Raw genomic sequence first — 16,869 nt, 5'->3', positions numbered from 1 at the left:
CATCTCCTTGACCCAACCGGAGGGGTTTTCCAACCCTTCAACAATGGCTACAGCTTCTTTGAGTGAAGGATTTCTGGATAATTTTTCTTGCACCCTAGAACTGTTGGTGCACCTAACGAGCTGATTGCGAATCAATGAGTCAGTGAGGTCACCAAACTCACAGGTACGAGCAAGTGTCCTAAGAGAAGCTATGTAGTTCCCAACTTTTTCTTTAGGTTCCTGGATTCTGATGAAAAATGTGTGTCTTTCCAAAACAACATTAATAAACGGTCCAAAATACATCTCTGACATTTTTATGGCCATCTCAAAAACATCAGACGGCTCACCATCATCTACACCCACAGGAATTATGTCAATGCTCTCATAAATGTTGCGTCCCTCTATTCCGAGGTTATGGAGCAAAATTGCTTTCCTCCTGTTAGTAGAAAAATTTTCACCACCAATAGCCACCAAATAGAAGTCAAACAGGATTTTCAACCTCTTTCATGGTACTGGTGGTTCACCTTTCTCACAGAGAAAGGGTGTAGGCTGATTCTTTGAAGTGGCAGTGGTGATGACAACAGTTTAAGAAACAAATTGGTGAGACTCAAAGTGAATAGTAGTAGTAATACATAAATAAGTAAAAATTGGTAGCTGACAGATCATTTGCAGGCCAAAGTCAAAGTTAGTTTACTGCTGCTGTCTCTTCAGCTCTCCTGGTACAACTGTCTCACACGTGACGCCACCATGGAGATAGAACAGAGATGCAATTGCTTTAACCGCATCGCTGCGGTGGCTATTCCGCCGCAGCGCTAAGGGGGCGGGGCGGCCGCACTGCGGCCGCTTGCTGATGACGGAACCGCTCCGTTGGGCTGTGCTCATGACGGAGCGGTTCCGTCATGGCCCCGCCCGCTCAATAGAACGTGCCGCGCAGGCGCGGCGGCCGGGCCATGACGGAAACGCTCCGTCATCAGCACAGCCCAACCGCAGCTGATGACGGAGCGGTTCCGTCATCAGCATGGAAAGGGTTCAATCATTACAACATTTTTTTCCTTAGGACACACTGGGCAAGGGCCCAGCGTATCAGGGCTAAGCATGCAAAAATACATGCCTAGCCCTGCAAAGCTCGAGGCGACATGTTTGAAGCATGTCTTTGAACTTAAACCAACAACCCACATAGGTCATTCAACAGTCCACACTCTTTCAACCATACACTCAGAAATGACGTCATGGGGACTATGCAAGCCAGAGCGTTTTGTGACTTTATCAGGGTTGTGAAGCAGCAGACAAATGAGACAGTACTACAAAATGTAAGAAACATTTTATTGCTTCATACGACAATGAATGGTCATGGGTAACTCCATGGGTAACACGGCCGGGTGTTTTTAATGACACAGTGTGGAATTTATCATCTCAACAGTACGGAACCCTGAAACAGCACCAGGGGGAACAGGTTGTGACCAGCTAGTCCTACCAGCCACCGGAGCTTGGAATCCATTCCTGGTTTTCAATTAAATCCCTTCAAGTGCATTCTGGGTAGTTCAATAATGTATGGTGATGTTTGCATGAAAACCAAGAAAGAAGAAATAAAAAAGATATAAGAGTGCCTGGTGGTAGGTAAGAAACAGAAGAGAAGCTTCATTCTAGCCCCCCTACAGGAAACTTGAATCACAATCGGGGCTATTTAAAAAAATATTTCGATTTCTAATTGATTTTTCAACATACAAGGCTACCATCGAAGGCGCCTGTTACTGACCAGCAGAAGTCAAAAACAAAACATTAAAAAATAAATCATTCGCTTTAGCAAGTTATCGGAACAAGATTGTTAACAAACAAGAAAATGGAAAAGAACAGGATGGTCAGAATTTATTTAACTCGTAGATGAAGGTGCAGTTCTGCAGGCGCGGTGCTCGGTTCATCAGAGCACTGGCCTGGCCGTCTCGGGAGGCAGGTGACGAGTGACCACTGAAGGGGCCTGCAGGTGGCTGCGGACCTCCAAGCCTCCAACTGACCCCGTGTAGAAAGGTGAAAGTGCCTGCAGGTGCAAGCCCGGCAAAGACAGCCCCGGATCCCTGCAACAGAACACACGGACAGGTTACATCTTCCACTACTGTGAAACTCGAGAGCACCAGATGTGCGCCAAGGGGCAGATCAAATGAAATAGATTCCAAAACAGGGCAGATTTAATTAAATAGATTCCATAACAGGGCAGATTTAATTAAATAGATTCCAAAAACAGAAATTGCACAAGTCAGCGGTCAAAAGACACTTAAGGGGCACATTTGAAACAAGCAGAGGCAAAGCCACTGGTCTCTCCTACGACACCTATTGGCTTTGTCTTGCCATGCGGCATGGATAAAACTATTTTTTAAGACCTAGAAGGGTGCCTTTTCAGGAATCTATTCTGCAATACAGCTGTACTACCTGCCAAGAACGCCAACCAATTTTTCCCACGTTGAGTCTCATATGAATGACCAATAAAACACAGCGGGTGCATTCCATATCCGCTATTATAGACCAGCAAGTAGCCAGAAATGTGGGCCTGGCATCCCTCTGAGCTAGGAGCCTCCTTCCCTGATCTAAGTCTTTGTATGCAAGCACAGTCTACTGTAAGTATTTGTCCCCCTTTACTCTAGAGTGTATGCACGTGTACTTAGATCAGACTGTGTGTAGGGCTCTGGTATGTTCTTGAGTAGTGGTACTCAAAGCACGGCCTGGCAGCTCGACAGACATTTACTGTTGGTCCATATCTCCTTCTGGGAACCCTGGTTGTAGCAGAGGAAGATGCTCGGGGATAGTTTTTGGTTAATTCTGCTAGCCAAGCAGCATCATTTTGTGATTCTGGGCTTTGTTTCTAAAGCTCGTTCACCATGTTTTATGAGCAAGGCTGCCCTAACATAGAACACGCTGAAATGACTCTAGAAACCAAAAACAGAATAGCAATCGCTATGAAAATGATGTTGCAAAGGCATGCTGTTTATGCCTTTCTGGCTGTGGGCTTTGTTTCAACAGACAGTTCCCCAGGCTTAGTTTACAGGGCAGTGGAGCAGCATACAAAAGGCAAGGAAACTGTGATCATGAACAGTGAGTGTGGTTGGAGACATCAGGCAGCCAGTTAAAATGAACAAAATATTCTGGATCTATTTTTGGTCTTGTAACCTAACAGAGCGTAACCTTTACAAAAAAAATTTGAAAGAAATCCTTTACTAGAAATCTTTGAGAAACGTTTTTTTCCCCATACCCATAATCTCCCACCCTACTCTGTCTCCATGAGCAAGCCACTTCATTAATGTGGCCCTTGGGCACATACCAAACTGTATGTTTTGGCCCCAGAGAAAATGTTTGTGAGTACCCATGTTCTGGAGTCTATGCAGGTGTGCTAAGAGTAGAGTAGGTCACGGAATCTACTATGTTCTAGAGTCTATACAGGAGGTCTTAGATCAGAGTAGATCCCGGAACCTGTTCGGTTATAAGAGTGTATGCAGGTGGACTGCGGTCAGAGTGTGTTTCGGAAACTGTTAGTTTCTGAATAGTATGTCATGGAATCCTATGTTCTAGAGTGTATGCAGGGGTAGTGAGTTCAGACTGTCATTATATCTGTTAGGTACTAGAATGTATGAGTGCACGTGTACTGAGATCAGACTGTGTTGCGGACTATTTTCTGTAGTCTCTCCAGGTGTACTGTGTATGGACAGTGTTGTGGTACCGGTTATGATCCAGAAAGCATTCAGGTGCTGAGATCAGTCTTATGTGGCATCTATTATGGTCTAGAGCGCATGAAGGTGTAATGAGATCGGGCTGTGCCGTGGAATCTGTTATGATCTAGAGTTTACATAGGTGTAATGAGAACAGACTGTGCCACAGAATCTGTTAGGTTCTAGAGCGCATGTAGGTGTATTGAGATCGGACTGTGTTGAGGTATCTGTTATGTTCTAGAGCGCATGAGGTGTAATGAGATCAGACTGTGCCGCAGAATCTGTTAGGTTCTAGAGCGCATGTAGGTGTATTGAGATCGGACTGTGTTGAGGTATCTGTTATGTTCTAGAGCGCATGAGGTGTAATGAGATCAGACTGTGCCACAGAATCGGTTATGTAGTAGAGCGCATATAGGTGTAATGAGATCAGACTGTGTCGTGAAATCTGTTATGTTCTAGAGCAGATACAGACGAACTGAGATCGGACTGTGTTGAGGTATCCGTTATGTTCTAGAGCGCATGCAGGTGTAATGAGATCAAACTGTGCCACGGAATCTGTTATTTTCCAGAGCGCATGTAGGTGTAATAAGATCATAATGTGTCGCAGAGTCTGTGATGTTCTAGAGCGCATGCAGGTGTACTGAGATCGGACTGTGTTGAGGTATACGTGATGTTCTAGAGCGCATGCAGGTGTAATGAGTTCAGACTGTACCACTGAATCTGTAATGTTCTAGAACCCATGTAGTTGTAATGAGAGCAGACTGTGCCTTGGAATCTGCTATGTTCTAGAGATGAGATCGGACTGTGTTGAGGTATGGTGAGGTATTCGTTATGTTCCAGAGTGCATGCAGGGGTAATGAGATCATGCTGTGTCACGGAGTCTGTTATGTTCTAGGGCGCTTGTAGGTGAAATGAGATCAGACTGTGTCGTGGAATCTGTTATGTTCTAGAGCACATGCAGGTGTACTGAGATCGGACTGTGTTGAGGTATCCGTTATGTTCTAGAGGGCATGCAGGTGTGATGAGATCAGACTGTGCCATGGAATCTGTTATATTCTAGAGCGCATGCAGGTGTACTGAGAACGGACTGTGTTGAGGTATGCGTTATCTTCTAGAGTGCATGCAGGTGTAATGAGGTCAGACTGTGCCACGGATTCTGTTATGTTCTAGAGCACATTCAGATGTAATGAGAACAGACAGTGCCGCAGAGTCTTTTACGTTCTTGAGTGCATGCAGGTGTAATGAGCTCAGACTGTGACACAGTATCTGTTATGTTCTAGAGCGCATTCAGGTGTACTGAGATAGGACTGTGCTGATGTATTCGTTGTGTTCTGGAGCGCATGGAGGTGTAATGAGATCGGACTGTGTTAAGGAATTTGTTATGTTCCAGGGCGCATGCAGGTGAAAATAAATCATGCTGTGTCGCAGAATCTGTTATGTTCTAGGGCGCATGAAGGTGAAATGAGATCAGACTGTCGCAGAATCTGTTATGTTCTAGAGCACATGCAGATGTAATGAGATCAGACTGTGCCGCAGAGTCTTTTACGTTCTTGAGCGCATGCAGGTGTAATGAGCTCAGACTGTGACACGGTATCTATTATGTTCTAGAGCGCATTCAGGTGTACTGAGATAGGACTGTGTTGATGTATTCATTGTGTTCTGGAGCGCATGCAGGTGTATTGAGATCGGACTGTGTTATGGAATTTGTTATGTTCCAGGGCACATGCAGGTGAAAATAAATCATGCTGTGTCGCGGATTCGGTTATGTTCTAGGGCGCATGAAGGTGAAATGAGATCGGACTGTCGCAGAATCTGTTATGTTCTAGAGCACATGAAGGTGTAATGAGATCAGACTGTGTCGTGGAATCTGTTATGTTTTATAGCATGCCCCTATTCATTTATGCGTACATACCCCCTTTCATTTTATGCATACATACCCCCTTTCATTTTATGTATACATACCCTTTCATTTTATGTATACATACCCCCTTTCATTTTATGCATACACACCCCTTTTCATTTTATGCATACATACCCCTTTTCATTTTATGCATACACACCCCTTTTCATTTTATGCATACATACCCCTTTTCATTTTATGCATACATACCCCTTTTCATTTTATGCATACATACCCACTTTCATTTTACGCATACACACCCCTTTTCATTTTATGCATACATACCCCTTTTCATTTTATGTATACATACCTCCTTTCATTTTATGCATACACACCCCTTTTTATTTTAAGTATACATACCTCCTTTCATTTTATGCATACACACCCCTTTTTATTTTAAGTATAAATACCCCTTTTCATTTTATGCGTACATACCCCTTTTCATTTTATGCATACATACCCCTTTTCATTTTATGTATACATACCTCCTTTCATTTTATGCATACATACCCTTTCATTTTATGTATACATACCCCCTTTCATTTTATGCATACACACCCCTTTTCATTTTATGCATACATACCCCTTTTCATTTTATGCATACACACCCCTTTTCATTTTATGCATACATACCCACTTTCATTTTACGCATACACACCCCTTTTCATTTTATGCATACATACCCCTTTTCATTTTATGCATACACACCCCTTTTCATTTTATGCATACATACCCCTTTTCATTTTATGTATACATACCTCCTTTCATTTTATGCATACACACCCCTTTTTATTTTAAGTATACATACCTCCTTTCATTTTATGCATACACACCCCTTTTTATTTTAAGTATACATACCCCTTTTCATTTTATGCGTACATACCCCTTTTCATTTTATGCATACATACCCCTTTTCATTTTATGCATACATACCCCTTTTCATTTTATGTATACATACCTCCTTTCATTTTATGCATACACACCCCTTTTTATTTTAAGTATACATACCTCCTTTCATTTTATGCATACACACCCCTTTTTATTTTAAGTATACACACCCCTTTTTATTTTAAGTATACATACCCCTTTTCATTTTATGCGTACATACCCCTTTTCATTTTATGCGTACATACCCCTTTTCATTTTATGCATACACACCCCTTTTCATTTTATGCATACACACCCCTTTTCATTTTATGCATACACACCCCTTTTCATTTTATGCATACACACCCCTTTTCATTTTATGCATACACACCCCTTTTCATTTTATGCATACACACCCCTTTTCATTTTATGCATACATACCCACTTTCATTTTACGCATACACACCCCTTTTCATTTTATGCATACATACCCCTTTTCATTTTATGCATACACACCCCTTTTCATTTTATGCATACATACCCCTTTTCATTTTATGTATACATACCTCCTTTCATTTTATGCATACACACCCCTTTTTATTTTAAGTATACATACCTCCTTTCATTTTATGCATACACACCCCTTTTTATTTTAAGTATACATACCCCTTTTCATTTTATGCGTACATACCCCTTTTCATTTTATGCATACATACCCCTTTTCATTTTATGCATACATACCCCTTTTCATTTTATGTATACATACCTCCTTTCATTTTATGCATACACACCCCTTTTTATTTTAAGTATACATACCTCCTTTCATTTTATGCATACACACCCCTTTTTATTTTAAGTATACACACCCCTTTTTATTTTAAGTATACATACCCCTTTTCATTTTATGCGTACATACCCCTTTTCATTTTATGTATACATACCTCCTTTCATTTTATGCATACACACCCCTTTTTATTTTAAGTATACATACCTCCTTTCATTTTATGCATACACACCCCTTTTTATTTTAAGTATACACACCCCTTTTTATTTTAAGTATACATACCCCTTTTCATTTTATGCATACACACCCCTTTTCATTTTATGCATACACACCCCTTTTCATTTTATGCATACACACCCCTTTTCATTTTATGCATACATACCCCTTTTCATTTTATGTATACATACCCCTCTTCTAGTGCGGGCTGACATCTAGTTCCATACATGGACAGCAATTCAATGAAATGCCAGGGATAGCGGAAGTTCCATTACATGCCCTTTGACCTCCACTTTCAGTCACACACACATACCCACAGGGCTCTAAGTGGGCGGGTCTCACCGGTGCTGAGCACCGGCAGTTTTTTAAAGGGGGCCTTGAAACGGGTCTCTATCGGGCTCTCCTTTGTGCCCAGGCACAAGCGGGTCGTTTTTTTCCAGACTGCAGTGACAGCAGGCACATTGGTGTGCACTGCTCAAACTGCTCACTTCTCACTAGTGGAGAAGTAACGGCATGACGTCATGCCAGGTGAGCGTTGTAGGGAAAGGAAAACCATTTTAAGAGAGTCATTTTCTCTCTGGATTTCCTTCTCTTTTTCAAACTCAGGAGCAGCAACATCGCCGTGGTGTCAGCAGAGCTTCAAGAGAAAGCTTTTTCAATATTATACACAAGCCTATTTATCTTATTCAGCTGACAACCAATGATAAAGCCAATAGTTCTGACATTTTGTAGGTATGATGTTTCTTGTTGTATCATATATCTGGATGCAATGACAGAAACAGCAAAATACAAGTCAGCGGCACAGTATGCTTAGCACAGATTTTTACCTTATGTGCTTTTATGCCACGCCCCTGTTAGAGACCCCCAGCTCTTTCAGCCCACATAGAGCCCTGCTAACACATACACAAATATTCACACATATACACTCTCACAGACAAACACACTATCACTCAAAAGCACGCACACATCATACATTTAAAATTATTTTTTACTTACCTCAGCTGCCATGGAAGGGCATATTCTAACTTATTGTGCTCCATTTTTATTACACTATTAGCGTACAATATTTGTTATTTATTCATAGGCTGTCCTGTTTTCAGTTTCTATTTTTGGTAAATTCTAGTGGGGTTTTTTCAGTGTTTTCAACACCTTAAAAAACAGTTGTTATCAGTGGTTACACATTTTCAAGCCACTAAAAACAACAGAAAAAGTGTTTTTCCGGTGTTTATGGAACGTTTTGCTTTTATCATTGCTTGCTTTTTGCACTGAAAGAACATGGTATATAGGCAGTGTACGTATAGTGTATATGGGGTCCAAAGAGATTTTTGCAAGTTAATCTTATTGTAGTACACCATACAATACTTCTTCAGTGAGTCTTTGGTCATTTGCGCTCGCGCTTTCCTTCCCATGTAAACTTCTGTGAAAAGGCCCTCTCAACATTCATAGCCCCTTGGGCTGAGAACTGCCAGCTAAGGGGCACAGTTGGGATGACTCTTTCTTTGATGCCACATAAAGCACGAAATGATAAATATTTGCGTTTTAGTTCCTGGGCATAAGAAAACAGTGCACCAGAATTTACTAAAAAGTCAATAGCATCCCTCATTAACTCTGAAGATTGTAAAGATGCTTTCAGCATACTATCTAACAAGTGGCAAGGATCTCCTACAGGGAATCACTTCAGCTCGGGTATCAATTTTGACAGGTCATCACACAAATGTTTTATATACGTAGCTGAATCACTACAAATACAAACAATATCACTCCAATCTTTGTTGAACTTGGAAAGAACCTTTTTTGCAGAGCATAACAAGTGACACTACGTTCCATGTTTTCCAAAAGTCTGGTGTCACGTTTTCATCACTATCCCAGATGCTTGGTGATATATATACTTGTCACTGTGCCTTGAATTTAATGTTTAAAGCCTGAGGTGTTGGCAATTCACCTACTATCAATACTGACCTACTAGAAACTATGGTCTGATGTTTAAGGGTTTTTACCCATTCTCTGTGGGCAAATGTGATGACACATATTAGGAAAGATTTTTATGAAACAAGCCATTTTACCTATCAGTGAAAGAATATAATGCAGCCAAAATATCAAATGTGAGTTTGATATGTCCTGATTCTCTACAGTTTATAAAATAATTAAACTAAACCTAAAACGTGAAACTAAACCCTGCATCTTTAGACCAAAGGCCATAAAACTGAAAAAAGTAAAAGGAAGAAGAAACAATATTTTAGTGGCATCCCTAAAGAACAAAACTCAAGCAGAATAATGTTAGCCAGTCTTTCTTACTGCTAGCTTGTATAACAAAGTTATATTTTATTGACCCCTTCAGTAAGAACAAAATTACTCTTTCACTTTCTTTTTCCTTTCTTTGAATGGCATTTAGTTTGTGGTTGTGCAGGTGTTTTTTCAGTGTTTATATGTTTTCACCGGTAAGGGCTATTTTTCTTTCAGTGGTGTTTTATCAGTTATTATAGGTTTAAACCTAAAACCCAACAGCCTATTTATTCACTATTCGTGTAATGAAAATTGACAGAAAATAAAGGGAGTGGACCCCCAGCTGCCCCGTGTTTCGTACTGAATTTGCAACCTCTGAGGCAAGGGGTCGCAAAGGTAGTGATTGGGGTAGCAAATGGCAAGCTAGGGGTCACAGCTGCCATCAGAACCACATGGCCTCATCTAGAGTGCAGCGGAAAGGGTACTCCGACATGCAATGGCGCCTGCCTCTGAGCAAAACTTTAGGCCCTGGCAGGGGCGGCTCTAGGCTCATGGCGGCCCTGAGCAGGGAGTGTAGGTAGGGGGCCCTGGAAGAGGGGGTCCGGGCGGGGCGCAGCGGGAGGCCAGTGTAGGGGGTGTGTGTGTCAGGGTGTTTGAAAGTGGAACAGAGCCGCCAAATCCCTGCCAGGGGCCGCCACACAAATATGTATCCATCCTCAGAGGATGATTATATCAAGGATATATATTGGCGTGGCGGCTCTGTGCACAGCTTGCACATGCCTAAGGCCGCCCCTGGCCCCCGCAATTCTTCTTTTACAAATTAAGCACGACCTGCAAGGGACTGGCTGGCCGATATATTTCTGTGTGAACTGGTCTCCCGGCCGCAGGTCACAATTAGGTGAATTTGCCAGTGTGAAATGCTGCTGGCGTAACTTACATTTCACAAAGGCGTACCCCAGAAGCCTGGTGTTAGCTGAAGAGAACTACAAATACATAAATAAATATATAAAACAATAAATAAATAAACAAGGCCCATCACTCTTACGACTGGGGCATAAACCGGGTCAGCAGTCCGGTCATATCACAGCATCATCCCGAAGGAACGCGCAGAATGCGTGAATGTCTCAATCTCTGAGACAGCCTTTTTGTAAAGTCGCCGCCTCCGGCGAGGCGTGACGCGGGCACCCCCTGTGCGTAAGAAGGGGCTCTCCAGGCGTGGATACAGACATGCCTCCGAGGAATGAAGGCAGGAGACACACTGCACACTGTCCCCTTCAATGGTGTCTTTGTGGCAGGGAACAAAGCGGCCTTTGTGGGCTCTCGCCCACGAGGAGTCACGGGCCTGACGCACAGCACCGAGCCCGCGACCTCACTGGAACGGTAGAGACTGCACCCAGCGCGCCCCTGTCAGGGGCGGTGGAAAGAACCTCCAAGTGACCATCACTGTCTCGGCAGAAGAGGAGGGGGAGACAGAACGAGGGTGGAAATAAACAAGTGTGTCTGAGATGGCACGGAAGAGAAATGACGCACAAGATGAAATAAGGAGAAGATGAGAGAGAAAGTGAAAGAAGAGAGAAAGGTGAAAAAAATAAGAGGTGAAAGTGTGAGCGAGAAATAAGCATTGGCCAAACCAATAAGTCTCTCCCTATGCAAGTGCTATTAGGATGCCAATGTGCTATAGCCATGTTGTACACCTGCACGGCTGCTATTCAGCGTGGCTAAAAGTTAGTGGCGTAGGGTGGAGTGGCCTGGAGTGTCCTACAGTGGAATGGCAAAGAGTCGATTGAGTTTCCTGTACTGAAGTGGCAAACAGTGGAGTCGCGTACAGTGGATTGGTGTAGAGTGCACTGGTGTAGGGTGCATTAGCGTACAGCATTGCAGAGCATAGTAGATTAAAATGCTGCGGCGTAGAGTGCAGTGGCAGATAATTTAGCGGCGTACAATACAGAATTGTAGAATGCAGTGACATAGATTAGAGTGTTGCAGAGTAGAGTGCAGTGACGTAGAGTGCAGTGGTACAGACTACAGTGGTGCAGAGTAAAGTGGCGTAGAGTACAGTGGTGTAGAGTGGTGCAGAGTAGAGTATAGTGCCGTAGAGTGCAATGGCAGAGTGTAGTGGCATAGAGTGGAGTACTACACAGTGCAGCAGCATTGAGTGATGCAGCGTACAGTAGTGTAGAGTGCATTGGCATATAATTAAGTAGTGCTGAGTAGAGTGGTATAGATTTCAGTTGTGTAGAGTGCTGCAATACAGAGTAGAGTGTCGTAGAGTTCAGTGGTGTAGAGTGGCATATAGTGCAGTGGTGTAGAGTAGGGTAGCGTAGAGTGACAGAGTGGAGTGACGTTGAGTGGTGGTTTCGAGTAGATTGTTGTAGAGTGAATCAGTTTAGAGTAGAGTGGAGTGGTACATGGTAGAGTGCATAGGCGTGGAGTGGCGTAGAGTGGATTTGAGTAGCGTGGTCTAGTAGAGTGGTCTAGACTGGAGTGGCATTAAGTAGATTGTTTCAGAGTAGAGAGAACTGGCATAGAGTGTAATAGTGTAAAGTAGAGTGGTGTAGAGAGCAGTAGCACAGAGTAGATTAGAGTGGTGTGCAGTGGATTGGTTTAAAGTTCAGTTGTACAGATTAGAGGATACTGGCATAGAAAGCAGTGGTGTAGTGTTGCGAAGTGGCGTAGAGTAGATTGGCATTGCATTGAGTTGTACAGAGTAGAGTGGATTAGAGTGGAGTGGCTAGAATGGAGTGGTGCAGAGTGTAGTGGTGTTGAAAAGAGTGGCATAGCCTGCACTGATATAGAGTAGAGTGGTGCAGAGTAGAGCAGAAAGGCATAGAGTGAAGCGGCATGGAGTGGTGCATAGTAGAAGGCAGTTACCTTAAGATGTGCTTATTAGAGTGTTATATGCATGGTGATAGCGTACTGCATTCATAAACAACACATTTTCAATTGAAATGACCCTTACATTTGTAATGAAATAAAATAAAAAATAGTATACTGCACACATACGATAATTTGGGGAAATAGCATCACCTAGTGTATTCATTTGTTTTGATTATATTTATATTTGTTTGCAACAGAATCTACAATAAATGTGCTTCATTTGTGCTTTTTTCGAATTCTGATATATTCTGAAATAGTTGCACAGTTCTTTTAAATGTTGTCGTGTGCTATAAAAAAACTTTGAAGGCTGCGTGGTGAAATGGGACAGTCCTATTTGATCTCAACCAGCACATCCTAGCAATGCCAGAGGGAGCTACCCAAAGGAGTACTCGAAGCAAGCTCTCAACTCTGGTGATCTGACACCTAGATGGAGAGTGGTGTAGAGTAGTGCAGAGTACAGTATAGTACGTTAATGATCACGGATGATTTGGACAATATAGGTTTCAACCCAGTGGATAGGGAAAATACTCACTGGACAGGCAAAGCCCTGACCTCCTCCTCCACCTGCGTCAGGAACTCCAAATGAACGACTAACAACCTGTCTCCAAGCCAGATCATGCTCTCACTTGGTTCTTTGAAGAGAAAACTAATTCAGTCACAGCATAGGGGCACTCTAACATTCTAAAACATGCAACTGTCTCTGTAATCCTGAAGAAATCACTTGCTAATGCTAAAACTAGCCAAACTAGGGACCAGTCTGGTTCTGCACTGCGATGCCACAGCAAGCTGGACACATTCCACATGTGAATCCTTATTACTACAGGTAACCCACCACACCAAACTGGCCCTCTCTCTCTCCAGGCTCCCAACATTACTTGTGGCATACCACAAGCATCTGCTCTCTGGAGTTTTATCTCAGAAAATATGCAACAACATCTACTCTACGTTGGCATTGGCTGTCTTTATTGTCAATCATCTGCCTGCTACTTATTCAGTGGCTTTTCTTCCTCTTCTTGTGTTAGTCACTACTCTGGAGCACTGCCTCTGTACAATTCTTGTCATTAGCTGTCTTGTGTCCTTTCGCTGCTCCCTTTTTAGGGTACTACTTTTTCTTTTCGTCAAGCACTCTGAGAGAGTGCATGCCTTTTCAGCTTTCTCCTTCTGTGTTGTTCACTCTCTTCTGTGCTTCGTGATGATCTACCCCTTTTAGATAGCGCATTCAACCTAATAGGGTGCACTTACCCTGTTTGACCCGGCTCATCTGTATGAATGTGCGCCACTGGGAAAATAGAGAGAGTTCACCGTATACATAATAAAGCTTTAGGGGTGTGAGTGATGTATGGAAACACAGAAATTATTTTTAACCCCTTCGCTGCTGCCGTCGGCCGTAGGACGTCGCGCAAGCTACCTCCCTGGTGCTACGCACGTCCAACAGCCGACGCGGCCGCACCCGTTTCTTCGAACGTTCAGCACTGGCGCTGAACGTTTGTAGGAACAAACGGGTTAATATTGAAATAATATATCTAATTTCCTAAAGTAGCATTGAAACCACTGTTTGCTTATTCTTAAGCAAACACCCACCCACCCAATATAGAACCAAATTAGAACCACAGGTTTATTTAGTCATCACAGTCTGTAACACAGTTTGAACTAAATATTAGGAAAGAGTCGCAGGGTCCTTTGGCGCACAGAGATGTGAGGTATTTATGAAACTAAATTATCTCGGAGGAAAAGAGGATTCTGGTAAATAAAATCTTTTTTCCCAGATATTCTCATAGAGAGTTCTGACAGGAAAAACACAGGAGCAACCGAGGACTAAGATAAAGATGGCAACATTCCAAAATACAAGAAGTCAGCAGCAGATACACAGCCTATGCCTCTGGTCCAACATGAGATTGACTGATCGCAACTGGTCTCAGGAGTTACATCAGAATTTGTTTTATGGGAAAGGAAGTGAGTGCACAGGACTGCGCCTCAACAGAAGTGGTGCTGAGAACAAACAAACAAAATCAATTACACAAAAGTCAGGATAGACACAGAAGGGGGACAGCACGGACTCGGCAACCACGTAGAATGCATGTGTGAAATATTGGGCAGAAGCTAGGTAGAAAGAAAAACCAAAGAAGCTAGGTAGCCCAGATGTGCTAGGCCATCATTCTTTGTTCTCTTTTCATAGTAAGCTTTGTACCAGTCTCACCAAAGAAGAAAGTGCTGCTCTGGTTGGTCTTTCTTCACCATGGTCCGTTTGCCGGTGGTGGGTGATCACAGCGCCTGATATTGCCGCGGCGCCCCCCGCCACGAGGAGGAGATCTGGGTGGAGAGTGGTCTCTCTGGCGAGGACTGAAAGAAGAAGAAAGGGCACTAAGTTTAAGTTTCAAGAACAATATACAACATGAGTGAGGAGAAAAAAACTGACCCACAACCATACAACAAGCTCCATAGAGAACTCAAGCTCACTACTCACACAAATGACTCACTACAAACGACTCACTGCAAACCCAACGGACTCAGAGAACCTAAGAGACTTGCAAGAAATCCAAGAGCCACAGGGAACTCAAAAGAATCACCAGTAAACCAACAAGATATAAAGAGAACCAGACAGACTCGTATATAATCTAAAACACTTTACAAGGAAGCACAAAATGAACAGGGAAACTAATGAAGAACCATGCCCAACAGACTGACAGAAGCCATACCAACACTAACAGGGAACTCATCAAGCTTACCGTGAACCCAGCACACCAAGAACCAAACAGAAAGACAACACACACATCAACTAGGAATATAGCAAACTAAACTGAGAACCCAACATCCCGAGAACCATACTTGACGGGAAGATAACAAACTCCCTGGAAACACAACAGCCCCACTACGAGTTCAACAAAGTAACTGAGAACACACAACAGACAGAGGAAAAACACAATGTTTGCTCAGCACACAACAGACCCAGAGAAGGTACAAGAATCTTCCAGGTCCCTTACGATCCTCACGGAATCACTGCCAATCCAACAGCCTCAGTGAGAACCAAAAGACTCACTGAGAACCTGATAGAGCGAGCCACAAACATTCGGTTAAGCGCCCTAGAACCCAAACTATATGGCGAGCCAGCACACCGACAGGGGTACCAGCAGAGTCCCTGACAGCCCAACAGGATAAATGAGAGCAGAGCAGGCATGCTTACAGCACAGCAGACTCACTCAGAGCCCAACAAAATCACTGATGTGCATCCAGCTCAGAAGGACACTAAAGACATGGTGAGCACACAGTAGGCTCTTTAACAACACAGGACTCTCTGACCATATAACTGAACCCACAGCAGACTCACTGAGTGCTAGACTGATGCAATGTGGTGGCATCAGTTTCCCTAAGTGCTGCAGAGGATGGCTGCAAAACAGTAAAGTCACTACTGAGAGCATAAAAGTATCACTCACAGACTGCATGAAAAACACACCAGACTCAATAATACCCGAACACACACCCTGAGAAGACAACACGCCTCCTGAGAAGGCAACAGGCTCCCTGAGACTGCAACTACCTTCCTAGGAGACCAATCCATGTTCTGAGCACATACCTGATTCCTTGGGAACACAACCAACTTCAGGAGAGTGCAGCAGACTTCCCAGTAGTACAACAAACTCCACAATACTACAGCAGACTCTTGGATGCATAAAATGAAAGCACAACTGACTCCTCCATGACCATGAGAGATCTCCCAAGAACACAACAAAGTGAGAATAGAGCAGGCACACAAAACACACAGCAGACTTATTAACACCACTGGGCTCCCTAACACCACACTACACTCAATGAACATACAATAGAAACAATAAGAACACAAAAGACTCATAGGTAACACAACAGGCTAATTTTGAATAAAACAGATTTTCTATCAACCCAGAGGAATTATACAGGTCAAACAGGGCTTCATGAGAACATATATGGCTCAATGTTGCATTATCTATGGGCAGCAAATGTACTGTCTTGCTTATAAAAGCACTAAAACACAGATCATATAATTTGTCCAGGATCACACAAGCAGGTCTAGTTGATATAACAGGATGCGAATGCAAGCACCTAAACAACGACCAGGTGCTCATTCTATGAAACAAAACCCCAAGTGTGATAAAATACAATAGTACAACTCAACAAAATACAACACAAAGGAATAATCACCTCACTGTAGTTCTAAGCACGCGATACTCTGGTAATGTCGAGGTATTTAATTGCACCAAAAAAACTAACTCCTAGGGGTAGATTTACAAGCCTCTTGCGCCACTTTTGCGCCACTTTTCCCCATGTAAAAAGTGACGCAAAAGTGGCGCAAGTGG

General features: G+C 43.0%; 1 protein-coding gene across 1 annotated transcript in view; it reads right to left on the bottom strand.

Annotated features, from left to right (window-relative positions):
* Positions 1 to 1,288: 1,288 nt before the first annotated feature.
* The window catches only part of TRIM44 (tripartite motif containing 44), a 504,386-nt gene continuing 488,805 nt past the window's right edge, over positions 1,289 to 16,869 (bottom strand). Inside the window, exons 5-6 of the mRNA XM_078684327.1 lie at positions 14,739 to 14,881; positions 1,289 to 2,051 (exon numbers count right to left, since the gene is read on the bottom strand). Coding sequence (XP_078540453.1) covers positions 14,773 to 14,881 — 109 coding nt within the window. The 3' untranslated portion in view covers positions 1,289 to 2,051; positions 14,739 to 14,772. The remainder of the gene's footprint in view (positions 2,052 to 14,738; positions 14,882 to 16,869) is intronic.

This window comes from Lissotriton helveticus, chromosome 3_2, assembly GCF_964261635.1.
Source record: "Lissotriton helveticus chromosome 3_2, aLisHel1.1, whole genome shotgun sequence".
Lineage (NCBI taxonomy): Eukaryota > Metazoa > Chordata > Amphibia > Caudata > Salamandridae > Lissotriton > Lissotriton helveticus.
This window is presented reverse-complemented; position numbering and strand designations above follow the sequence as displayed.